The sequence below is a fragment of the Lepisma saccharinum genome, chromosome 1, assembly GCF_977018435.1.
Source record: "Lepisma saccharinum chromosome 1, izLepSacc3.1, whole genome shotgun sequence".
Taxonomy (NCBI): domain Eukaryota; kingdom Metazoa; phylum Arthropoda; class Insecta; order Zygentoma; family Lepismatidae; genus Lepisma; species Lepisma saccharinum.
Genome location: NC_139229.1, coordinates 111,565,268 through 111,591,138, shown reverse-complemented (window position 1 = coordinate 111,591,138; position 25,871 = coordinate 111,565,268). Strand labels below are relative to the sequence as shown.

Sequence of the window (25,871 nt, the reverse complement as noted above, 5' to 3'; positions counted from 1 at the left end):
ATGGCTACTGGACTTGCAGTCTTTATCAGTGTGCATGGCAGGTCAAGCTCTCTCATCGATAAATACACCACCTTGAGAAATTAGAGATAAGATCGCAGGAATGTTCCAAAATACAGATGCGTGGTGCCTGGAAGTTTGGCCCATCTGTCCAGCTCTGATCTAGAGTTCAGCAGCAGGTTCCCGTGAGTGAGCAACTCTTGGCCTTGTAGCCAACAACTTCTGGTAACAGTTTTCATTGAAAACGTGTTTGTTCCCTGTAACACTTCATTAAAAAGCGAAACTGTTAGAGATAATCAAAGCCACATAGGCCAACTAAAGATCATTAACCTGCTTAATGATTTGTCATCCAAGTTTCCGCAAAAGTTTACTTTGATCTTACGTGCATCATAACTCCCGTTTCCACTTCATACTTTTTCGTAACTGTGCTAATGTAATAATATTTGCCAAAAAAGTGTTCGGTTGGCTGAAAGACTTCTCCCTCTTTTCCTCTCAGCAAATGTTTGGGGGGCGTGGGGGGTGGGCAATGCCGATTGTTTCAGTAATGATTTTCTTGCTCGTGTTCTGGATACATTCTTGAAAAGGAACAAAAAACATAGGACAAGTTAAAAAATAAAAAGTGACCGTCCCCCCTTCCCAGCTTCCTCTGCCACTGGTGTACACAGCAATGTGATTATTGCTGAATTCAGGTCTTATTTTTTTTAATGGTGTTGTCTGCATAGGTAATATTGTCGGTTGCATAGTAAAACGTAAAGCAAGGCTAATTTCTTTCCTCTTCACACTGCTGATAAGTAGAGGCACATATTTTTGGTAAATAAAAAAGCAAAATTTCGGTATAAAAACTGAGTCAATTTCGGGTTCAAATAAAATAAAATATTGGTGTTATAGCGGTGAAAAATTGGATCAAAAGTGGTATATAAAAAGACATTTTGGTTTTAAAATTGTGAATATAATCCTAAATTTGATTTAAAAACTACACTTATTCCCCAGAATTAACATTTCACTTCTAATAGCCCATTTATGTAGTTATCCGAGTATTTAGTTTATTTCTGTGTAAAGGAGTCAATTTTTGTTTCTCCAATATTAACAGCAGAATTAATCAATTTTCCGGGAATTGCATAACTCTCAGGATAATTCAGACCTCAGAAAGTGCCACGTCGGTGAATAAACCCTAAATTTCGTGTTTAAGAGTTAATTTCGCTTTTTGCAGTTCATTTCGCATTATTTCGTGACAAAACATGGTCACAAAATGCATCTCACACCTTTCAAAAACATGAAAAATTAACACTACAATGTGTTTTTTCAAATTTCGTTTTTTCGTCAAAAACGAAATATGCATGCCCCTACTGATAAGTTGACAGTTGCGTTATCTTGAAATGCTGAGGATTTTCTCTTCGACCGCCTTTTGCTCGAATTTCCAGCCAGTCTCCTTGTTTGCAGCTGGCGCCAGTGTTTTGTCCAGCGTCGGCAAATTCTGTCGCTTGCCGATAACAGCAATGACTCATCCAGCACGAAGCCAAAAGTCATTGTTTTGAATCTCGCAAAGCAGTTTTAACAGTAGATAAAGTACTAGCAGTAGATAACAAAATTCGATCTCCAGGAAAAAAGAAATAAAACAACTTCATTTCCTGCACGTTCTGATAAGCAAAACTGTAAATTTCATTTTGCATCTGACACAAGAATAAACTTCCTCAACATTCAGAGCGTGTTGGAAGGAAATGCACACAATATAATCGCTGCTTTTGTTCAAAACCATTCATGTGAAGAAAAAAAAAAAAGTGCTTAATGTAGGAATGGACGCTAAGACCGATTTACAGAAACATTATTCAAGGCGAAAATGTTTGGAGGAGCAGGTGCTTGGCATCGAGAATAGTCCTAAATCCAACATTAAATCATCAATTAACCTGAGAGTAAATAACGATGTCCCATTTTGATATCTAAAAATGTGCAGGTTTCATACAGCTTGTTTCGAGTTCATTTTGTGCCGATGGGCTAATCGGGAATAAATATACAGTTTAAAGTGAAATCCAATTCCAAACCTGAATGATTATCAAGTGCGACAGTGTTTAATGTCTCCTAGAATATGCATTGGGTGCAAACAGATTGCAAGTTGCGTGTTTCCTTTTGTAGACTGGATTACAATACAAGTCGAGGAAGGAGTTTGGACTGCTCCCTGGAATGGGGGAGGGTGATGAATATGAAGTTGGTTGAAGCAAAGAAAATGTGACTTTTTTTACGATGTATTTTACACAGCCGAACCGGAACAAAATTTACAGCCCCATTTTTTTTTCTGGTGCCTAGAAAGGTTGTGTTGTTTCTCCCAAGAGATCTTATCTTACCAGTTATCTTTTAACAGACAATGCTCTAGTAAACCCGTATAAAATCCAACATTCATTCTGCCCAATTATCTCCAGTTTGCTGGCGTCAATGAGACTGGTTGTCAAAATTCTTAGAGTTTCACTTGCAATAAGTGAGAGATTGTTTTCCTTTCTATAGGTCTCAGTGCAAACGAGTATTTCAGGAACTAGAATTGTAAGAATTTCGTGGAAGAGCATCGACTGTACACAATTGAAAGAAAGTAACATTATTTTAAATCCTTTTTTGTGAAAACATTTTCATGTTCTATTTTCCTTCTCACACACACGTCCTGTGCATAACAGGTTGTATAACTTCCAGAATAAATAACTCCTAGGAATCTTTGTGTCCATTTAAGCTCCGTTTAAGCTGGAAATTGGTGCAAATTCCAATAACGACCCTTTTCCCAGGAAATGTGAAAGGTCGTTGTATCGAGAGTTGACTGTATATGGAATTTAATACCCAAGATGTGATTTCCCCTTAATGGGCTCTGAACTATATTCAGAAACTATGCTTAGATTATTTTTTTTTAAATTCTACTTTTCACCAGTCATTTTCCATGGAATTAATCAGTGTTCTGGAATTTTGTAGAGCTTCCAGAATAATCATGTCTTTTGGAGTGTGTCATGCTGGCAAGGAAGCTAAATTTCTTTAAAAATATGATTTAAGAGAGTATTTTCTGTTCCCAACAAACTCTTAGTGTTTCTGTAATGAAAACTCCCCGTGCATCATTGCCCTGGTTTGCCATTGAGAAAATAATAGTTAAGATTATCACTGCGCCACAAATTTTAATTTTTTTTCTTTTTTTTCTCAAACGAAGGTAGCTATTCTGTATAGATTTCGTGGTGCTGAACATGAATATCACAGTTAAAATTGTCTCCTACCTCAGGATTATGAGTAAATTTCGATTTTTGGTTTCACAATTATGGGACATTATAATAGCAACATACAAAGGCACTGTGTAAACAATTATTCTTCCGTCAGCGAGCGAGGTGTATGCTTTTGGTTTGATTTGGCAACACTGCATAAAGCAATGACTCGTGCGCCTAACCTCCTATGACGTGATCAGTGTTGAAAGGTTAAAACGAGAGTCTATTTTAGTTAGCGTTGGTCGTGGCTTCGTGTTTCTGTCAGGTTACCTGTACTGTAACGAGTGTGCTGTTTGAGAGGCAGTTGTCAGTGAAGTGAAGTGTTTGAATTACGCTGTGATAGATTGTGTCATTGTACGAGTCTTGGCTTTCACTAAAATGCCCCATACCTGCATAAACAATCCAGATAACTTTTGTTGCATTTGTGCAGATGTTATTTGTGGTTCTCGAAAGCGGCCATTTAGTGCAGCTGTAAGGAAAGCATATGCCTTGTATTTCGGGTGTCGAATCGGAGACAATGACAAATCTTGGGCTCCTCACGTGTGTTGTACGTCGTGTTCATCTACATTGAATGCTTGGCTGCATGGGAAAAAAGTGTCCATATATTTTGGTGTGCCTGCTATTTGGCGTGAACTCACAAATCATGGATATGATTGCTATTTTTGTATGACACCTCCCTTGAAGAAAGGAATCAATTCCAAGAGGAAGAAAAATATTGAATACCCTAACATCCAATCTGTCATCTGCCCTGTGGCTCATGGAGAAGGATTACCAGTTCCTGTTCCCCTAAGTGTAACACCATCAAGCAGTGATAGCGATGGAGCTGAACCTACGCATGCAGCCGAAGAAGTTCAGCCATCTACCAGTGGGGTTGACCCTACATTTACACCTACATCTTCATCCAGAGATTCACACAAAATCACACAGTGTGAACTCAGTGATCTGATTAGGGATTTAGATCTTCCTAAGTGTAAAGCCAAACTGTTAGCCTCACGACTGCAGCAGTGGAACCTCCTCACTGACACAGTACGAGTGTCACTTTTTCGGGATCGTCAGAATAAACTTGAGGGCCATTTCAGTACTGAAGGCGACATTACATTCTGCAGTGATATTGAAGGTTTGTTGAGGGACCTCAACATTTCATACAAACTGGACGAGTGGAAACTCTTTATAGACGGCTCCAAAACAAGCCTGAAGGCTGTCCTGTTACACAATAGTAACAAAATGCCATCCATCCGTGTCGCATATGCTGTGTTAGCGAAAGAAACTTACACCATGTTGAAATCTGTTCTAAGCTGCATCAGTTACAATAAGCATGAGTGGCTGGTGTGTGCAGATTTCAAGGTGATTGTGATTTGGTTGGGTTTGCAAGGTGGTTACACTAAGTATTGTTGTTACATGTGTGAGTGGGACAGTCGGGCAAGAGATAAACACTACACAGTGAAGGAATGGCCTCTACAAACAGCTCTGGTGCCTAGCTCAAAAAATATTGCCTACGAACCTCTGGTGAATCCTAAGAAAATTATTCTCCCACCATTGCACATTAAGTTGAGACTTATGACAGCATTTGTAAAGGCTGTGCACAGGAATGAAGCAGCATTTCAATATTTGTGCATGCTGTTTCCATGACTCAGTACAGAAAAGATCTGAAAGGGGATATTCATTGGTCCACAGATACGTCAGGTCTTGAGGGACCCACAGTTTGAGTCCACTCTAACCCCTGATCAGCTAAATGTGTGGCGTTGTTTTTGTAATGTGACAACATTGTTCTTGTGAAAGAAGAGAGCCAAAAATTACAGGGACCTTCTGGACGAACTAATTCATGCTTATGAGAAAATTGGCTGCAACATGACACTGAAGATGCATGTTCTTCACTCGCACCTCGATGTCTTCCCGGAGAATTGTGGTGCATTCAGTGACGAACACGGCGAGCAGTTCCACAAGGATATTTTTCTCATGGAACAGCGATACACAAAATGGTGGACTGCGTTGCCTGATTTCTGCTGGATACTTCAGAGAGACGCTCCAGATACCACCTACAAGAGGAAGGCAAAGGGACTGCGCATATGAAGAAGGTAGGTTCCATGAATGTATACATCCTATTGATTAGAGTGGCAATATAGGTGAAATCGAAATTCACTCGTAATCCTGAGGTAGGAGACAATTTTAATCGTGATATTCGTGTTCAGCGCCACAAAATCTATACAGAACGGCTACTTTCGTTTCTGTAAAAAATCCATTGTGGACCAGTGTTATTTACTGATGTTATTAAGCAAAACAAAATGTTTTGCTGGCACTCACAATTCATGATGTTGAGGAATTAGTTCAGTGGCCAGTATGGTCACCAGATAAAACTCTCCATGTGACTTTTTGTTGTGGAAATTCATAGTGTACACTGTCATTATGCCTCACTCCTTGATAACATCACAGAACTTCACAACCTTATTACCTAGACGGTTATGCTGATCATCTGTGACATGCTCACATGCATATGGGATGACATTTAAAATATTTTAGGGACTTATGAATATTCCTATATAGACAAAATATTGCAACAATTGTATTCACAATTGGCTATGTTGTCCATCTGATACTGTTAATTCCTTCATGTCTGCACACTGTAAGTTGTAGGGTGAATGATGTTCTTAACTTGAATAAGTCGAAATGTAGGCATAGTTAATTTGGATAAGTACAAAAATCAGGGAACTGCCCAAGCATATTTGCTAAAGGTATCAGGTGAAAATATTAATAGAATATGGTGGAACTTTGGGAAAATGTAGAATCGAGGGAAATTTCTGTAACATTTTGCCAACTTGGGACCATCAGGGTTGAATGCATAATGCGGGAAAATGTAAAATCAAGGAACATAAAATCGGGGTTCCACTGTATATGTTCAGAGCCTGAACCTGTTTCTGAAATAGAACTAAGCTACCAAACTGACCTCTTGTCTTCACCATGATTTATGTATCTGTATTTTTTTTATCCATGGGTCTAAGTTGTCGAAGTTTGAATGAATTGCACAAGTAGTGTTTTGTATTTCGATGTTGCCGTTGTTAAAATACAAAACACCACTTGTGCAATATTTAAACTCCATGTACTGCACCCTCCATGAATACAGAATGGATGTTCGGTAGAAGGAATTCTGCGAATGAATGTTTGATTCCTGATTGAGGTACAGTTTTATGACTTATATTTACTCTGTGTGCTTGACAAAATGTTTTTTTAATGTATGTTTCAGTTTGAATTTCATAATACTGCAGTCTTAATATGAAACAGTAAATATTTTACAAAGTTCAACTTTGTGTCTTCAGTATAAAGAAAACTATACAATACTTATGTATGGAGGAACCCTGATTTTTTCATTCCCCATTTTTATGCTTTCCCACATTATACATTCAATCCTCGTGGTCCCAGTAGAGCAAAAAGATTTTCCTGCATTTTAAGTTCTTTCACATTGTTCCCTTAAAAGATATAATCAAGGTTCCACTGTACAAGTAAAAATTGCCATGAAACTCGAGAGAGATGCCTGCCAATAATGGCTGTTGTCTCTCGAAGGTCCACTTCAGAGAACTTATATATAAGATCCAAAAATAAAGTTCGTGAACTCACTGGAGTAAAATTGCTACATACCTCATTGCTGAATACAACTGCCGTCACCTTCAAACTATTTTTTTACGAAGACATGCTGATACCAAGGATAGTTGAACGTTCAAAACAATTTTGGAAATGTTTTATGTGGAATGATCTTCAGAGCTGCGATCACATTACTCATGATTAGAGCCCGGAAGTTCAGGCATTTATTTTCGTTAAAATAGGCAGGCAAAAAGGCATTTATAATGTGGAAAATAGGCACTAAAAATGAAAAAAAGCAAAATAAACCGAAAAAAAGGCACATTTGGAAGTCGCTTACTTTTATCTATAATTTCTGGCAATATGTTAAAATCTACATTGGGAAGAGCATTTCAATTTTCACCAAATTCACGCACGTAACCATGTAACTTACAACTTAATGGCACACTAAATTTCGGCATGATGACAACTACACGATCCTTTCCCTCCAAAGTGCAGAACTAAACTAAAGATAGAGAACTTGATTTTGGAATCCATGCAAAGGCCCTTGGGCATTAGTGCTCTTTCTTGTCAATAACGTCCTGACACGGACGCTGGACGTGATGACGTAATTGTGCAGATGTTCTGCAACAGATTTTCAGCAGTCAATCATGCACAAGGAAATGTTAACCGAATGCAATATCCTAACTCAGCATGAAATAATTTTTCCTCACACTTTTCTCCTTCAGCAATGTTTTTTTTTCAAAAAAATTGTCCAATTTCATTGAAAAAGGCAAAAAAAGGCATTATAATTAAAAATAGGCACTGTGGTCCCAAATAGGCAAAATGAAAAGGCTTCTAAAACATTCGAAACAACATAAAAAACGTATATCCGGAAAAAATTTATCAATATATCCAGTAGATAAAAAGAGGCATTTTGCCAAACTTCCGGGCTCTACTTATGATGTACAACTAGTGCCATTAAAATACCTTCCTTTCAATATTTCCTTTATCTTTGGATACAGAAAATAGTCGTTGTTGTCTATGTATGGTGAGTAGGGAGGATGTTTCAATATACTTTTTTTTATATATACTATTTAAATGTTCCCTTGCACACCTTACTCGAAAATCTTCAGTTAAATCTTTCCTGACTGTTTATCTGGTGATGTGCACATGCTCTGTTATGCTCTGACAATCAACTGGTGAATCTCATGCACACTTTCATGAACATTTGCAATGATTTCTTCGGCTCTACTGATGCCACAAGTGACACTTTCTCTTTCCTCAGAAGAAAAGTGTCTTATCCTACACTAACATCTCTCTGATTTTGTTTACACTCGTGCCAAGTTTAGGGCCTCTCCGATGGTGCAGTGGTAGTGCCATCGCTTTGTAATCAAGGGGTCCCGATAGAGGCACATAGTGGTTCGGATCCCACTTTAAATTGTAGGTCCAGTCTCGATTAGCCTTACTGTGCATAAAGTGAACTTAAAACACCAAATCAATCATGCCAAGTTTAACAAGAAGCTTGACGTTCTCTTGATGTCTAACCAAAACACACACAGAAAATAATAGATGCCGCCCAGAGACAGAGACTGCCTCAGGACAGCTGTGAACTGTTAATATGCCAGTGTTGTCAAAGCAAAGTGCTGTTTCAGTGTTTTGCTGCCACAACAAACTCATATCGGTGACTAAATGAACTTTGTCAGATATTACATATAGAGAAAAAAGCTGTATCAATTTGCTTCAATATCATAATTGTTTTCTCCAGGTTGCTAGGAAATTGGGAAGAAGCTGCCCAGGACCTTAGGAATGCATGTAAAATAGACTTTGATGAACAAGCAGATGAGTGGCTGAGAGAAGTTACTCCGAATGTAAGTAGAATTTTCTTTAATATGTGCAAATTCGAACATTCATTGTTTCTGTCTTTGTTACTAAACTGAAGATACATTGAAAGAAGCAAAGATTTACAAGATTTTCAAAATGTACTGTTAATCAAATTTTAGTTTAAAGTTATCTTTGGATGGAATCAGTGAGTGGTGAAACTTACTGAGGTTACTTTTAGAGAAGAATTAAATATAGGTGCTATCCACGAGTAAACAAAAGCAAATCGAATGGCACAATCGATTTTGGAACTTTAGCACAGCAACTTCCGGTTCGGGCTCAATGTTACCGTAGGTGGGTAATTGAAGTGCATACGTGTGGCCTTTTTTTCTCTTGTGTATCAGAGAATAAAGTACCTAATGATGAAGAGAAGAAGAGGTGTTCTTACATAGAATAGGATTTTTCAGATCAATTGGATGAGCAACTAAGAAGAAACAAGAGATTTTCCAAGAATGGCATTTGTTTACTGCTTGCTGTTGCATTTGTCCATATTTATACATATTTAATTGAAAGTACTGGTGTCTACACCAGACGCATGGTTACTGCATATAAATCTTTGAATGCCTACAATTGTGCTTCAGATCAGGATGGGATGGACTCTTTAAAATCCTGGCATTTGGGACGGAAAAAATGGTCATTTCCCAACTAAATCTGGAAACTTCCGTTGGGAAAATGTTTAGAAATTTCCTAAATATCGAATTCTACACACTATCTCCCCCTCAAGTGATTGTTTTGCTTTGTGGAATAAAAACTGGTAATTTCAAGAAATTTCAGCCACTTGTAGCACAGAAAGGATCGATAATAACAATTTTTATTTTTAAACACTATCATTTGGAATATTTCAACTGTTCTAGTTTCTGAAATGAGAGATCATTTGCTGAAGTTAGGATCGGGAGGACATTTTTTTTAGTATCGAATTTTTGAGATTCCACACACCGTAGTCTCGTAGTGCTCATAGTGATTATTGCAGAGCCTACTGCTGTGTTTTGGCTTCCAATTTTCATGCTTGACAGGTTGAAACCAATACTTTCAGAGCCCTAGATCTCAAGGAAATTAATGAAAGGATATCTGTGAAAGATTATTTAGCCGTGATTAAATTTTATATTCTACTGCCCCACACCCTTTATTTTCTTTAGTCTATGACACAATGTTAACTCCGTTTAGCTACATGGTCGTTGTGGGCCTACGAACTGGAAGTTTTTTATTGTGGACGAAGGCAATGCTTGTTACTGCCTTATCCACTCACTCTCATGACTAATCAGAAGCCAAATAAGTAGCCATCATCATGCTAAAGGCCTAAAACTATGGTGTCTGTGCAGACACTTCCTTCCGGTGAATAGCCCCTACGTGCGGTCACTTGCTGGCACTGCTTCATGAACCATTGCCTCATGCGAATGGGTTCTTATGAGTGAGTGCAAGATGTGTTTTCAAGTGAGTCAATTAGAGGCAGTAAATGATCGTTGGTTGATGAAATGACCTCACTTGGAGATACAATATGTAAGTGCCATCCACTGACAACTCCCCCTATAGGATGCATCATGTCAGTGTGAAAACCACCAGCCTACTTCAGTGTTGGAAACAGTCCCAAAAATATTGGCTTATATAAATCTTAAGTCTCTTACAAAGAATTGCGTACTGTCATTTTCACTTTGAGCAAAAAAATATCTAAATGTAAGGAGAGACCATGAATGTTTTAAAATAATATTTATCTTCAGAAACTTGTTACGGTCTTCATCTTTTTCTAATACACATATATCCACAACAGCAATCAGAAAATTAGTCACTTATAGAACGAATCCTTGGGTGCTAAAAGAAAAGAGGGATTTAAGACTTTTATAAGATCCATTTTAGGCATTTATAATAAATTATAATTATTAATTAATAATTTTTTCGAAAACTCATTGTGGGTGCAATTTGTATACAAAAGGTCACTATTTTCAGTGCAGTGAATTCTATTTTTTGATTATAAAAATAGATAAAATTTGTCCAAGTATGACATGTTGAATGCCAACTGGTGCTGTGACCATGCAGCCTATCTGCACAGTTGACCATTCTCCTCCACTGCACAGCTGGGTTCTTGACCTCAATAACCTAATTTTGAAATCCTTTGTGGTGAAAGTTAAGGGTTCTTTCTAATAAAATGTATTTTAAAATTTACATGAAAAGTTTAAAAGGTGTTTTTATATACAAAGAAGGATTTCTGACATTTAGAATTTCAGTAGAGGGGTGCGGGTGCTGTGTACATGACCATATATATATATATATATATATATATATATATATATATATATATATATATATATATATATATATATATATATATATATAATGGATAAAAGCAAGGAGGGCCAAAAGGGCTAAGTAAAAATCAAATAAGGTAAAAGGAAACACTCACCGGACAGTAGGAAAATTCAAAATTTTCGCTAATTTATAGCATCATCAGTGTGAGAAGAAACAGAAGACGGAACCGGAAGTTGGGGTCCTGCAGAGTTGCCAGGTCCCCATTGAAGAAGAAGCGGTGCGTAGAACGAAAAAAAACACTGTTTCGTCACCAGGCTCGTCGTAAACTGTGAGTGGGGAGGATGAGTTGGGAGGGAGGGCGGAAGGTGGGTGAGGGTTGGGCATTACTGGGTGGCCTTGTTCAGGCCAGGTGGAGTGGTTGCACTCATGGCCGATATATAGGCCCTCTCCCATCTTTTGCGAACTGAGGTGTTGGCTGGTTGGGGTAGGAGGTGGATGATCGCTACCCGGAAGCAGTCGTTGAAACTGATGTTGTGGTGGTTGGTGTGGACGGCGACAGTGAAGTCCAGTTGTGGGTGGAGGAGCGGTGGTTATTGATGCGGAGGTTGAGGGCCGTTGATGTTTCCCCCAGGTAAAAATCACCACAGATGTTGCAGGTGAGGATGTAGATAAGGTTTGAGGCATGGCAGGTCCCTTTGGGATGGAGGGTAAATTTGCCAGTGGCCGTGTGCACCTGGAGGGTGTGAGAAGTGATGAGGATGGGACAGGTCTTGCACCTGGGTAGGTTGCATTTATGGGCAGGGGGGTGTTGGATGTGTGGTGAAGGAGTGTTGTGGACCAGGATGTTTTGGAGGTTAGGGGGGCGTTTGAAAACCACCCTGGGTTTGTCGGGAAATATGTTTTTGGTTTCGGGATCACTGTGGAGGATTGGGAGAAGAGAGTGCAGTGTGTGCCTGATTTTGTTGAGGTGGGGATGATATTGGGTGATGAGTGCAGGTGGGTTGGTGGCAGCAGGTTTCTTGGTGGTAGTGGTATGTGAGGCAGCTCGTGATATTTGCTTGGTGACCAGGATGGAGGGATATCCACGGTTAACCAGGGCCTGGTGTAGGCGGAGGTTATAATTCTGGCGGGAGGTGGGTGAAGTGTTCAGGCGCTGTCCCCTGAGGGCCAGAGAGAATGGAATTGCTTTTTTGGTGTGGAACGGGTGGGAGCTGGAGAAGTGTAGGTATTGCATGTGGTTGGTGGGTTTTATGTGGATGGAGGTAGTCAGGTGTCCTCCCTCGATGTGCACGTCCACATCCAGGAAGGTGATCTGGTTGGGGGAGTGTGTCCAGGTGAATTTTAGGGAACGGAAGTGGTTAAGTTGGTCCAGGAAGGCTGACAAGGATGGTTCTCCATGTGTCCAGAGCATGAAGATGTCGTCGATGAAGCGGAGCCAGAGGAGGGGTTGGAGGGGTTGGGTAGCCAAAAACTCTTGCTCAAGTTGGCCCATGAAGAGGTTTGCATAGGATGGGGCCATTCTGGTACCCATGGCGGTACCTCGGATCTGTAGGAAATTTTGGTTTTCAAAGGTGAAGTTGTTACAAGTGAGGACAAGGTGGGCTAGGTGGGTCAGGAAGTTGGTGCTGGGGTTGTGAGGTTTGGGTCTGCTATTGAGATAGAATTCTATGGAGCGGAGGCCATGGGAGTGAGGTATGGCCTCCGCTCCATAGAATTCTATCTCAATAGCAGACCCAAACCTCACAACCCCAGCACCAACTTCCTGACCCACCTAGCCCACCTTGTCCTCACTTGTAACAACTTCACCTTTGAAAACCAAAATTTCCTACAGATCCGAGGTACCGCCATGGGTACCAGAATGGCCCCATCCTATGCAAACCTCTTCATGGGCCAACTTGAGCAAGAGTTTTTGGCTACCCAACCCCTCCAACCCCTCCTCTGGCTCCGCTTCATCGACGACATCTTCATGCTCTGGACACATGGAGAACCATCCTTGTCAGCCTTCCTGGACCAACTTAACCACTTCCGTTCCCTAAAATTCACCTGGACACACTCCCCCAACCAGATCACCTTCCTGGATGTGGACGTGCACATCGAGGGAGGACACCTGACTACCTCCATCCACATAAAACCCACCAACCACATGCAATACCTACACTTCTCCAGCTCCCACCCGTTCCACACCAAAAAAGCAATTCCATTCTCTCTGGCCCTCAGGGGACAGCGCCTGAACACTTCACCCACCTCCCGCCAGAATTATAACCTCCGCCTACACCAGGCCCTGGTTAACCGTGGATATCCCTCCATCCTGGTCACCCAAGCAAATATCACGAGCTGCCTCACATACCACTACCACCAAGAAACCTGCTGCCACCAACCCACCTGCACTCATCACCCAATATCATCCCCACCTCAACAAAATCAGGCACACACTGCACTCTCTTCTCCCAATCCTCCACAGTGATCCCGAAACCAAAAACATATTTCCCGACAAACCCAGGGTGGTTTTCAAACGCCCCCCTAACCTCCAAAACATCCTGGTCCACAACACTCCTTCACCACACATCCAACACCCCCCTGCCCATAAATGCAACCTACCCAGGTGCAAGACCTGTCCCATCCTCATCACTTCTCACACCCTCCAGGTGCACACGGCCACTGGCAAATTTACCCTCCATCCCAAAGGGACCTGCCATGCCTCAAACCTTATCTACATCCTCACCTGCAACATCTGTGGTGATTTTTACCTGGGGGAAACATCAACGGCCCTCAACCTCCGCATCAATAACCACCGCTCCTCCACCCACAACCTGGACTTCACTGTCGCCGTCCACACCAACCACCACAACATCAGTTTCAACGACTGCTTCCGGGTAGCGATCATCCACCTCCTACCCCAACCAGCCAACACCTCAGTTCGCAAAAGATGGGAGAGGGCCTATATATCGGCCATGAGTGCAACCACTCCACCTGGCCTGAACAAGGCCACCCAGTAATGCCCAACCCTCACCCACCGTCCCGCCCTTCCTCCCAACTCATCCTCCCCACTCACAGTTTACGACGAGCCTGGTGACGAAACAGTGTTTTTTTCGTTCTACGCACTGCTTCTTCTTCAATGGGGACCTGGCAACTCTGCAGGACCCCAACTTCCGGTTCCGTCTTCTGTTTCTTCTCACACCGATGATGCTATAAATTAGCGAAAATTTTGAATTTTCCTACTGTCCGGTGAGTGTTTCCTTTTACCTTATTTGATTTTTATATATATATATATATGATAAAAGCAAGGAGGGCCAAAAGGGCTAAGTAAAAATCAAAGAAGGTAAAAGGAAACACTCACCGGACAGTAGAAAAATTCAAAATTTTTGCTAATTTCATAGCATCATCGGTGTGAGGAGAAATAGACGGAACCGGAAGTTGGGGCCCTGCAGAGTTGCCAGGTCCCCATCGAAGAAGAAGCGGTGCGTAGAACGAAAAAAAACACTGTTTCGTCACCAGGCTCGTCGTAAACTGTGAGTGTGTAGGATGAGTTGGGAGGGTGGGTGAGGGTTGGGCATTACTGGGTGGCCCTGTTCAGGCCAGGTGGAGTGGTAGCACTCATGGCCGATATATAGGCCCTATCCCATCTTTTGCGAACAGAGGTGTTGGCTGGTTGGGGTAGGAGATGGATGATCGCTACCCGGAAGCAGTCGTTGAAACTGATGTTGTGGTGGTTGGTGTGGACGGCGACAGTGAAGTCCAGGTTTTGGGTGGAGGAGCGGTGGTTATTGATGCGGAGGTTGAGGGCCGTTGATGTTTCCCCCAGGTAAAAATCACCACAGATGTTGCAGGTGAGGATGTAGATAAGGTTTGAGGCATGGCAGGTCCCTTTGGGATGGAGGGTAAATTTGCCAGTGGCTGTGTGCACCTGGAGGGTTTGAGAAGTGATGAGGATGGGCAGGTCTTGCACCTGGGGCAGTTGCATTTATGGGCAGGGAGGTGTTGGATGTGTGGTGAAGGAGTGTTGTGGACCAGGATGTTTTGGAGATTGGGGGGGCATTTGAAAACCACTCTGGGTTTGTCGGGAAATATGTTTTTGGTTTCAGGATCACTTTGGAGAAATGGGAGAAGAGAGTGCAGTGTGTGCCTGATTTTGTTGGGGTGGGGATGATATTGGGTGATGAGTGCAGGTGGGTTGGTGGCAGCAGGTTTCTTGGTGGTCGTGGTATGTGAGGCAGCTCGTGATATTTGCTTGGTGACCAGGATGGAGGGATATCCACGGTTAACCAGGGCCTGGTGTAGGCGGAGGTTATAATTCTGGCGGGAGGTGGGTGAAGTGTTCAGTCACTGTCCCTTGAGGGCCAGAGAGAATGGAATGGCTTTTTTGGTGTGGAACGGGTGGGAGCTGGAGAAGTGTAGGTATTGCATGTGGTTGGTGGGTTTTATGTGGATTGAGGTAGTCAGGTTTAGAGTTTAACTTAAAATGGCTGTGTGTTTGTGTTGCATATCAAAGTTAGATGTTAAGCAATTAATGTCCAATTCTTTTACCTAATACATAGGTAAAAGAAATAAGTCCCTGCCCCCTCTGCTTTTTTCATTTCATCTCAGCTAGGAATGATATTGCGATGAGACGAGTGGAGATCTGGCACAGCCTCATCTCGTCTCCTATGTGGTAAGGTCCTTCTCATTCTTCTTTGTGCTTATTTTTGTTTTGGTTTCCACTCAGAAGTTATTGGCCCACAAAATGTTTAATATAAGCAACATGTACATTGAGTCACCACTCAGTTCCACAACATATATGTGTCATAAAAGCAAAACAATTTCTTAATAACGTTTTTTCTCCTTTGCATCTTGTTTTGATGCTGCAAAATATGGAATTTTATCCTGAATAGATTAAACCAGCTAGCACAGGTTTGCAATTGTCACTAATGGAACAACTTTGCAATTACAGTAAACAAAATATATGATGTATTTAAAAAAAAAAAAAAAGTTATACGCTTGGTATGTGGATAAGACACACAGTAATTTAAATTAATTTTGAACAGTTTCTTCAAATATGGAACCAGAGTTTTGAATGAGATCGTCTCACTTTGATTTTCCAGATATTTATTTCAGTCTCGTCTCGGAATTTGAGAGGAAACAATGGACTTTTCTTGTCTCAGTACCATCTCTATTTTCGAAAAATCTCGTAATGTATAGGTTTGAGTGTAGTTTTCCAAACACCCTGTTACAAAGTTATGAAAATTATGGGTGAAGTACAGGAGTACATTGTACCCCTGTTTCATTTGTGTAAGTATTTGGTTAAGGATAATTCCATATGAAAAATTCAAAAGAAAAGAAGGCCAGTCATATACCCGTCTAATCAAGAAGATTTGTATCTTCGAATAGACGCGACCACGTCTTTAGAAAAGTGTACCCCCTCCCCTTACGTAAAAGAGCATTCGTCTGGAGATTGATTTTGTGAGAGTAATCTTTACCTGATTCCGTCGTCCCACACACATTTTGAATGTTTTTCATCTCCTCAAAGAGGTTTCCAAGAACACAGGTCAATGAACTAACCAGTATCAAGCACAATGTAGTAAAATAAGTTTACAGTGGTTTGAATTTCTGTTGTAAGGAAGGTAATACTTATATGTTCTAAACAATAGAAACTTTTTTTATTGTACAAATTGAAGATACTGTAGGTTCTTTTAACAGTAGCACCTTGCATCTGTCAAATTATCTAATAGGGTACAGGGGGTACATTTGGATTTAAGGATTTACGGGGGTACAATACCCTCCTTAAAAAAATTGGGGAGTACGATGTACCCCTGTAGCCCCCCGTTCCTGTGCCACTGTACATGACATGCAAAGATCGCTAAATAACATGTGTCTAGGGTATGTATAACATATGTATAGGTAATGCAGGATAATTATAAAATCTGGGAGAGATTTTTAAAAGTCTGCAGAATTAAATGGTTTAATTACTTGCAATTATTCATACATCAAGTGAAAGACACACTCTGATTTTTTTTACAGTCCTGATAAGTGTTATCAGGTGTTATCAAGTGTTCTGTCCACACCCGATATCAGGAGTGACTTGGCTAATGGCAGCAGTGATTCATTCTGTGTTGTGTATCAATGTCACCTTGAGTGGTCAAGGTGTCAAGTGTTTTACTTATGTTCTCATTTTCAAGGATTCTAGGTTCGAATCATTGTCAGGACATGTTTGTGTTCTTTCATCTATTTTGTCGCCTCACCATTAAATTTCCGCTCATTAACCTACAAAAGGTAAACAAAAACAGCAATAAATAACCAAAATGGAATGCAATATAATTAAAATTGTTGATGGGAATTAATTATTTTACCATGTGCCTAATGAAAATAGTACATAGAAGGCATTCATTCTCAAATGAAATTCAATTTTAAGTTAAAAAGTTCAAGAAGAGATTTGCATAGAAAACTCTTTTTACACATGCCAAGCAATGATTGCATGAATTTTATCAGAAACTGTAGAGAAGAGTATATCATCTGCCATTTTTGAGCAGGCTAGAGGCTTACAAATAACTTACACTGCATTCATAAATTACAAAGTGGAATGTAAATATGCTTTATTATAGTTTGTGAATGAACACAATGAAAAAAAATGTTACATCAATCTATTTATTTTGTTGTCAAAGTACAGGTTGTATCAGACACATATTCTTCAATAATACATGTACGTGATTTTTTGTGATGTGTTGCTGAAACATTAGTATTGAAGAATTTGCGTATATGCGTCTTCTAAGTGTTGAATTCTATTAAACATACTACCCACTTACTGAAAGACAAACGTACAATGGAAAAAAAGTTATTTTCTTTTTTTTTTTAACATTCTTGGAGCCAAATACATTTTTCAGAGCTAATTCACACTTCACTTGCACATTATTCAGTTCTGCAGTATGTATTTTTGTTACTCACACATATAGATACATACATACATGCATGCACGCACTTACACACACACAGACACACACTCACACCTGCCATTTTATGCTTGACATAGTCTTGACGCCAGGCATCATGCCTGCCGTATTTTGGTCGTTTGTAGAATGGCAATGGACTACCATGTGATCAAGCCAGCAGACCTAGAAGTACATAATTGCAGTTATATGCCACTATCGGCTCTTCAGTGACAGTATCATTCACATATCATTATAAACGAAACATGAGTTTCAGTTGAAATCGATGTTCTTCATGCCAAATGTTAGTTTGTGTCTAAATGTATTTCTTTGTCTGCTGAACATGTGGCAAAACTGAACAATTTTGCCAATCTAAGTTGCAGTCATTTGCATTAGTTTTAGAACTCAGCTTTTCCTAGAAGCTGCCATGTGGGCCAAAGCTTCCTCAACAGATTTCTTGTATTTCCCTACCAATTCTGGAAGTTCGTATGCAATAGCAATATCAAGTTGGTTGATGGGACACCCCCTGAAGTAGGTACATGTAGCAGATAGTTGCTGGAAGTCATAAAGAGGATTGAGTTTGAAAAAGTCTCTGTAGATTTCGGGGTCCGGCAAATCGTAGCGAGAAATGTTTGTCAAGGTGCTAAGGCCTTCGTAAATGTGGTAGTTCTGGGGATGTTCTATTATGTCTTCGGTAATTTTCTTCTTGTTGCCAAAAAATGTTTTGTGGTTGTAGTATGTCGTTAAGTAGCAGTCTACCATCTTTGCATGATTTCGAACACGTACCTGCAAAAAAGAGAAGAAAATAATGTAGTGTTGCTTTTTAGATAAGCTTCTGTCTAGTTTACACAATCTGTTAATATATATTTTGGGATGGAATTGATTCAATAATTGGTATCAGCCAATATAGGCATATATATGTGTTTGTGAATTAACACTGATCTGGTGCACTCATCACTACTCTACCATACCCCCCAGAATTCCGTTATTTTATGCTCCCCTTTAAGTTGACACTAGTTGTAGAAAAGTTTACCTAAATATAAGTTAAGTTGGTATACTCTCAAAATATATCGTTAGAATAGATGAAGAATGTACTAGACAATGGATAATTTCCTATTAAGATTGCATGCTAAGGAACAAGAACAATAACATATAACTTCTGAGTTAAAATCGACACACATATTTACAAATGTGGTGTACATACTGTGAAGAATGGATCCCCTTCAGTCCTTTTATCATAACTTCCCCATAAATACATACAACATGAAGTATATTTCAGTTTTAAACACCCTGTATGTTGTCACAAGGTGTCCCCTGACCAGAAATTCCTCATATTTCAGGAATTTTGCATGAGTTATTGATGCTGGGATTTTGTCGTGAATTCTATGTGAATTTTCTTCACAAACATGAAAGTAATTGCTGCACCTAGTAATCCAAACCCTGTGATATTGGGATTATTTCAGATGAAAAACAAAAGGAATATAATCAATCCTGCTTTGTCAAATCTGTCGCTTGCAGACTAATCATTAGATGATGTATAGGAGTGATGGCAAACTACATGATTGCACAAAGTGAAATTTTCTGAAAATTTAAGCTATGAACTGATGTATGACCAAAATTCAACTGAGCTTGGTGACATGCTTCTTCACGATTTGTTATTCACTTGTTATTGTGTAAGAGATCTTCTAACAGCCATGAGATTATTGAAGGATGATTTATATTCTTAAATATTCCATGGAACAAGCGTAAACATTCTCTAACCTCGGAACAAATGTCAACCTCTCTCCCACGTATTTCACCCTGAACTGCATTTTGCAGACTAGGAAGTCTCTGGCATCTAGACTCAGCCAGTATACTCCTCTGTGAGGCCTGTGTTGTCATTCATATATGTTTGTGATTGTCCTTCCATGCTTCTCATCTTATATCCTCATCTTCGTGATTAACCAAAAGTGTTAGAAATGTGAAGTAGAACAAAGCAAATCATTAATTCATTCTATAACCTCAGTTATATTATCAACAAATCAATGCAAGTAATTTATTGAACTTGCAAAGAATTTCTATGTGAGATGTGCAAGGAATTATAGTGAAACCTCGATGTTACATTTTTCAGGGAACCAAGATGAAAACATTTAAAATATAAAATCTGGTATTATTTTCAAAGAAATTAATGTCTACGATATTAATACCAATTACATTACATCTATTATTTGAAGAAACATATTACTTAAGCCTAGACTTTTTTTCAGTTTTGCCTTAAAAATTGTACTTAAATTTTGTCTGGGTCTTAGAACTGAATCAGAAACTTAGACAGTAATCACACTTACCGCAAATCGTCTAGCACTGGCAATTTTATTGTCCACTCTCTTGTCGATAGCTTTTCGGATGTCCTTGAGAAATGCTTGTTCCTGAGCATTGAGAAGTCTGATGGGAGCACCTATTTCGTAAGGCACTGACCACAGACTTGTTGAATACATCACAGGTGGTTCACTGCTGGACATTAAGGGGCTGATGTTCCATATGAGTGTCCCTTGAACTCGCATCAGCTCTTCAGGTTTCACCTGGTCGGCTTTGTTTAGTATTATTCGTACCTAAAATAATTGAAGATGATTAATTACTACTGTTACGTTGTTTTAGAGTTGTATTGTTGTCACCCCATACAACAAAACACAATGCCAGTCTTGAGAGGTACATATTCTTAACGTTCACAAATTGCTTGCTTCTTATGAATGTGTAAAGGATTTCTTGTGAAGGTGAAAAAGAAGTTTGCAAAACATTGGTTATGTTGCATTTTACTTTGTGAGCTGCGCAAATCAAGATTATATATAAGTAACACTTTAAATATATTTTTTTTATATGATATAACTTGTAAGCTCCATTGTTGAACACCCTGTATGTTGTCATAGGATCTTGTCGACTGTCTGGAAATTCCTTGAATTATACATGACTTATTGACACAATTATTTGTGAATTCTGCGTGAGGTTTCTTCATAAACCTTCCTGACAGAAAATGAATATTTGAAGCATTTCGAAATCTGTATTTACACACATTTTTGACAGTATGCTAAAATGTATTGAGAATTAGTAAAAATGCATCATCATCGATTGGCGTTCTACGACTGTGTATTTTTTTTTTAAATCAGAAATCACAAATGATTACCATTTACCAGTCAATTTTATGAGCTCCTTGCATTTGGTGCAAGAGGTCCTGGATTTGATTTCCAGTGGGAGCTCCAGAATTTCGTTGATCCAGCATACTGAGGACAGGAAGCAATAGTAGCACACTTGAATTTTGAAGGCCAGAAAATAGCTGCAATGGTACTGAATATGCTGACCTTGTATCACCCAGAGGATAGCTGATCAGGACGACTTGCCCCTCAAAAGCCCACTTCAGATCCAATGGAGATATAAGAAATGACCAGTAATTTGTAACCATTGATGATTTGCAAAATACTGTTCATGAATGATAAACGAACTGTAATTTCAAACATAAGGCATAATACAAAATGCATTTCATAATACAATCATAATTAAAAACATTATTTATTTATAATCTTGATATGCATAGCTGAAAAATTGATACACTATGTTACCAATGTTCTACAAACTGTGTTTTCATCTTTGGAAAAAAATCCTTCAGACCTTGATAATACAAAAAAGTAGTTTGTGAAATGATGAAAAAATGGTGTTACAATATCTGTGTTGTTTGTGTATCAAGATTGTACATAAATACTTGTTACTTACAACAACTGGTATTGTAGTGCATTTGAAATTATGTTAAAAGCAGTCAATAGTTTGTTTCTTAAGATATTACCATCAAGTGCCTGTATTGTTGTGCTGTTGTGTTTTTCAACCATGCATAACCAATTCCTTGGTTGCATAATCTTTTAAATAATTGTAATTGAAAAGCAGCTTCATACTATGATTCGAAAAAGGTGTTTAGTGTGCGCTGATGTCACTAAATCTTACTCTCACCATTTCTGAGAATTTTGTTCTAAAGTTTGATATTCTATACAAATACATTTTGTACTGAATGTGGAAATGATACAGGCTGAGCCGATACTGATATCGATGTATAGTATCGACCAATACCAGCAGTATCAATTGAAAATTTACCAATACTGGCTGAGACTTTTCCAGCATTTTGGTTTTTCATGGTGTATGTAAAAATGCCACACAACACTTTCACAGAGTCTAATTATCCTGAAAATTATATACATTTTGCAATTTTAATTTATTTTCCACCAGTATGTGTGAAAGTATGGATTTTGTGCTTACATAGCAGCTATTTAATATTCTCATGTAATTCTTGAATATTTGAAAGCAAAACTCTGGTATATTGATGCATATAATTGCAATGGACTACTCAGTTAATATTATTGCTACAATTTTTACATTGCTATTGGTGGGAATCAATAAGAGTAGTGACATCTGTTACTCAGTCCTATATAAGACTAATTACAAATAAAACAAATGACAAACTTTCCTCTCATGTCAACCATGAGGTCTATGCATTTTTAACACTGGTAATGCCACACTCATCTTCAAGGAGAATGCGGAGATCAGACCAACATTAGCTCTCATAAAACCAAGAACTTTCTTGAACCTACTTGCTCAATAGCCCAAGAGAATCTCATTATTCATTGCCAGGAAAGCTTTAATATGAAAAAGAAATATAGTAATGTCATAATTCACAGAAACAAACTTAAAAACTAACATACCTGACTCTCTCTGCCCTTGAGCTGGTCGAGAATAGCTTCAGTTTCTGGGCCTACATCAAGTTTCGATGGGTCGTAAACTAGAAATATTATATCTGCTCTGTCAATAAACCATTGGCAGGCATCATTGAAAGGAAAGAGTCGTTCAACTTGTTTTCTGATCTCAAGGATTCCAGGTATTTCCACAATATTTACCTATGTAAGAAGAATTAAACATTTATGCTTCATTGTCTATCACAATTCCTATCATACTGTCCCTACAACCATATGATTTTTATGGAAAGCCTTTATCTGAACAAACTTCACCAAACATATTGTTGTCGGCATTTTATCTTTAGTGTAGAGCAAGTAGTGCCATCCGAAAACTAAGTATTATCTTATAATGTAAAAGATGTACAATGTAGAAATTTAAACAAAAATGCAGATTCGACCAGCACTCGGACCTGTGTCTGGCATACCATGCCATAGCTCTACTCACTGAGCTGCTGAGCCAGTCGTGGTTTTACCTGATTTCTCACTTCTGTTGTTGGTAGATGAATGGTACAGTAAGGCAGAGATCCTGATTCAAGTCCTTGTTGAACCTGCATTTTTTTGCTTAAATTTATGCATAAATTATGCATTTTTTTTGGAATGCTAGGTTTACACTTTACTGTATACTTTTCCATTATATATTTTCACATGGAGGAATAATGGAATTGTACTAACGTAAAGTGACCTTACGATTTTTCACACAAACACTAAATTCCAGCACAAAATGCAAACTTGACCAGGACTCGAACTAGAGTTTCTAGCATACAGTGCTGTTCCTTTACCAACTGAGCTAAGGCGAAACCAAGCCTGGCTGAGTAGCTCAGTTGTTAAAGTTGGTAGAGCAACACCATGGAATGCCAGAGACCCAAGTTCAAGTCCTGGTCAAGTCTGTATTTTTTGCTGGAATTTTTACATAATTTAATGTAAAATTGTTAAGCAGGAGATATTAGAGAACTTATTTTTAAATTTGTAATCATAAGGGTTTTTGAAACTCAGTGGATTTCCAAAACAAATGAACACTGTTATCAGCTCTCTTTTATAATAAAGCCATTCATGGCTAAAATTCAATTCGAGGCCCACCTTCTCCAGCAGCCTATTAGGTAGATGCAAGCCTCTCAGTCTGTCGAGAAGTCCTTGGCCGAACTTCTGCAGCCCTGAGAATGTCCAGTCAGCTGCCAGTTGGGTCCCATCCAGCACTTCTTCTCTCTCACCCCACATGAGGATATTGAAATAGGCTGGGGAAGGCTCAGCTCCTGTGCCAAGAAAATACTGTGCTTTAGAAAATGCCATTTGCAAACTAGGTATTTATTATTCACGGTGGCCACTCAACCAGGCCAAAACAAGTAACTCATTTTTCCTGAAAGATTTTGAGAAAAACTGAAAATGTTACTTTTTTTGGAAATGTTGGAAAATGTATGTGAGCAGTAGAGTTTGAAAATCAGATAGCAAGTGTGAGAATAAATTTCTTCAGAAATTTCACAGAAATGGAAATGTTTGAAACCTAGTTGTTACATTAGTTGATTTCCTAACACGAAGTTTATGTCAAGAGTGTATTCGTCAAAAATCACAGTCCTCAAGTAGATCATGTAGTATATTGTGCAGTGTTGGGGAAATTTTCCGGGATGTTATTTTTTAAAAAAATATTCAATACAAGAGACAAGCCGCCTCTGTTCATTCTTATATCCTGATTACAGGAATTAAATCAAGTGGAAAATCTCTTTCGTTGCTGTGGCGCAGCAGGAAACAAAGGCATCTAATTGACATCTTTAAGAACCAGGACCTTTGTATTTCTATTCTGGTTATTTAACATTACTTTCTACCTTTTCATTCCAACCTAAAAGACAGCACAACATTGTGTGGTGCATGATCAATGCACAAAGTCCTATTGACTCCACCATGTGGTATTTTCAACCACAGAAGAAAGAGATGTACCACAACTATACTAGAAGTGTGTTAAATGCTTACTTTAGCTCTTATGCATCATTGATTGCATGAAGACAATCAAGGATTAGCAGTGAGTTGGTGGACTGCACTGTGTTATATTATTCACTTTTTCTCCTGAATTTGCAAAGATATTTAATTAAGACTGTCCCAGCACTTTGTATTCATAACAGTGCTAAACTAAGTCAATACAACCTTCAATGAAGAAAATTTGAATTTGAATAGCCATAATCATTGGAACATAAATACAGGTGAATTTTGATTTTAGGTTTTTCAAGGGACTCAACTGGCATGGAAAAACTTAAATTGCAGGAAAGTGTGAAATGTGGGAAAATTTTATAAACATTTTTCTCTAACACAAATTGTAGTTTTTTGGACATTTTTACCTCATTATTTTGAGACTGTTGTCTGGGTAAAATTTAGAATTTGCCTGAAATTAATGTATGATGCATAAGAAGGTATGAGCATACCTGTTCTTAGAGCTAGTTTGGTAAATTCAAGATCCATGAGGTAGTTGATGATTGTCGATTTTCCACCACTCCAGGGTCCCATGAAGAGAATAAGAGGCTTTGAAAATATTTCAGGATCTGAAATAATTTGTCAGACATTAGGGAAACATTTTAATTTTCAGTTTTAGTAATACATAACCAGAATATATGTTAATAGTACCAATTGAAACACTTGTGATTCTGTATTTTCAAATATGTTAACACAATTAAGCCTCATTTCCATGTTACAAAAACACAAAATCCACTGAACAAGGCAGTTTTATTTACGTAAAGAAAATAAAAATCACTATCAGGATCTTTTTCAGACTAAGAAACAAATTAAAATCTGGTATTAGTATTTTCTGATGTATGATATTAAATTTAAAGTGCCATATAATTGTTTTTAATGTTTTGTTTCATTCTCAAAGTACATACATAGAAAAATAATTTTCATTACTTTAATTAGTTCATCAGTTTTATGTTTGCTAAGCCACTGCTGTGATAGTGAACAATGTATTTATAAATTAGTTTAAATACTCTAATTCTTACCTCCATAATGTCTATTACTCAAGTCTCTGTATTTGTAGAGGACTTCCAGAGGTTTGATTGCATTGTCGTAGATTTTCTTTAGGTCTTTAAGGGTGGAATCTATCATTTTTTGAATAATGAGATCATTTTCTGCCAACTCTTGCAGTTGCAGGATTTCACTTATGTGACTGCGAGGTCGTCTGTCAGAAGGAATTGGTATTTCCTTAAAAAAGATAGAAAAGAAAGACAAAGTACAAAGTTACTATTTAGGTTGGGCTCAACCATATTTAACATGGCATATTTTAGAATACAACATGAAGAACCTTGTTTAAAAAATTATCAGGTTTATCTAGGTGGTTCTTAAAGGTTCGCATAACCACT

General features: G+C 38.6%; 2 protein-coding genes across 2 annotated transcripts in view; one reads left to right on the top strand and one right to left on the bottom strand.

Moving 5' to 3' along the window:
• The window catches only part of LOC145999301 (hsc70-interacting protein-like), a 106,669-nt gene that overhangs the window by 11,245 nt on the left and 69,553 nt on the right, over positions 1-25,871 (top strand). Inside the window, exon 5 of the mRNA XM_083136242.1 lies at positions 8,539-8,641. Coding sequence (XP_082992368.1) covers positions 8,539-8,641 — 103 coding nt within the window. The remainder of the gene's footprint in view (positions 1-8,538; positions 8,642-25,871) is intronic.
• The window catches only part of LOC145999295 (uncharacterized), a 43,781-nt gene continuing 35,353 nt past the window's right edge, over positions 17,444-25,871 (bottom strand). The window contains exons 6-11 of the mRNA XM_083136237.1: positions 25,512-25,713; positions 24,945-25,061; positions 23,614-23,786; positions 22,507-22,698; positions 20,113-20,376; positions 17,444-18,574 (exon numbers count right to left, since the gene is read on the bottom strand). Of these exons, the coding sequence (XP_082992363.1) occupies positions 18,194-18,574; positions 20,113-20,376; positions 22,507-22,698; positions 23,614-23,786; positions 24,945-25,061; positions 25,512-25,713 (1,329 nt within the window). The 3' untranslated portion in view covers positions 17,444-18,193. The remainder of the gene's footprint in view (positions 18,575-20,112; positions 20,377-22,506; positions 22,699-23,613; positions 23,787-24,944; positions 25,062-25,511; positions 25,714-25,871) is intronic.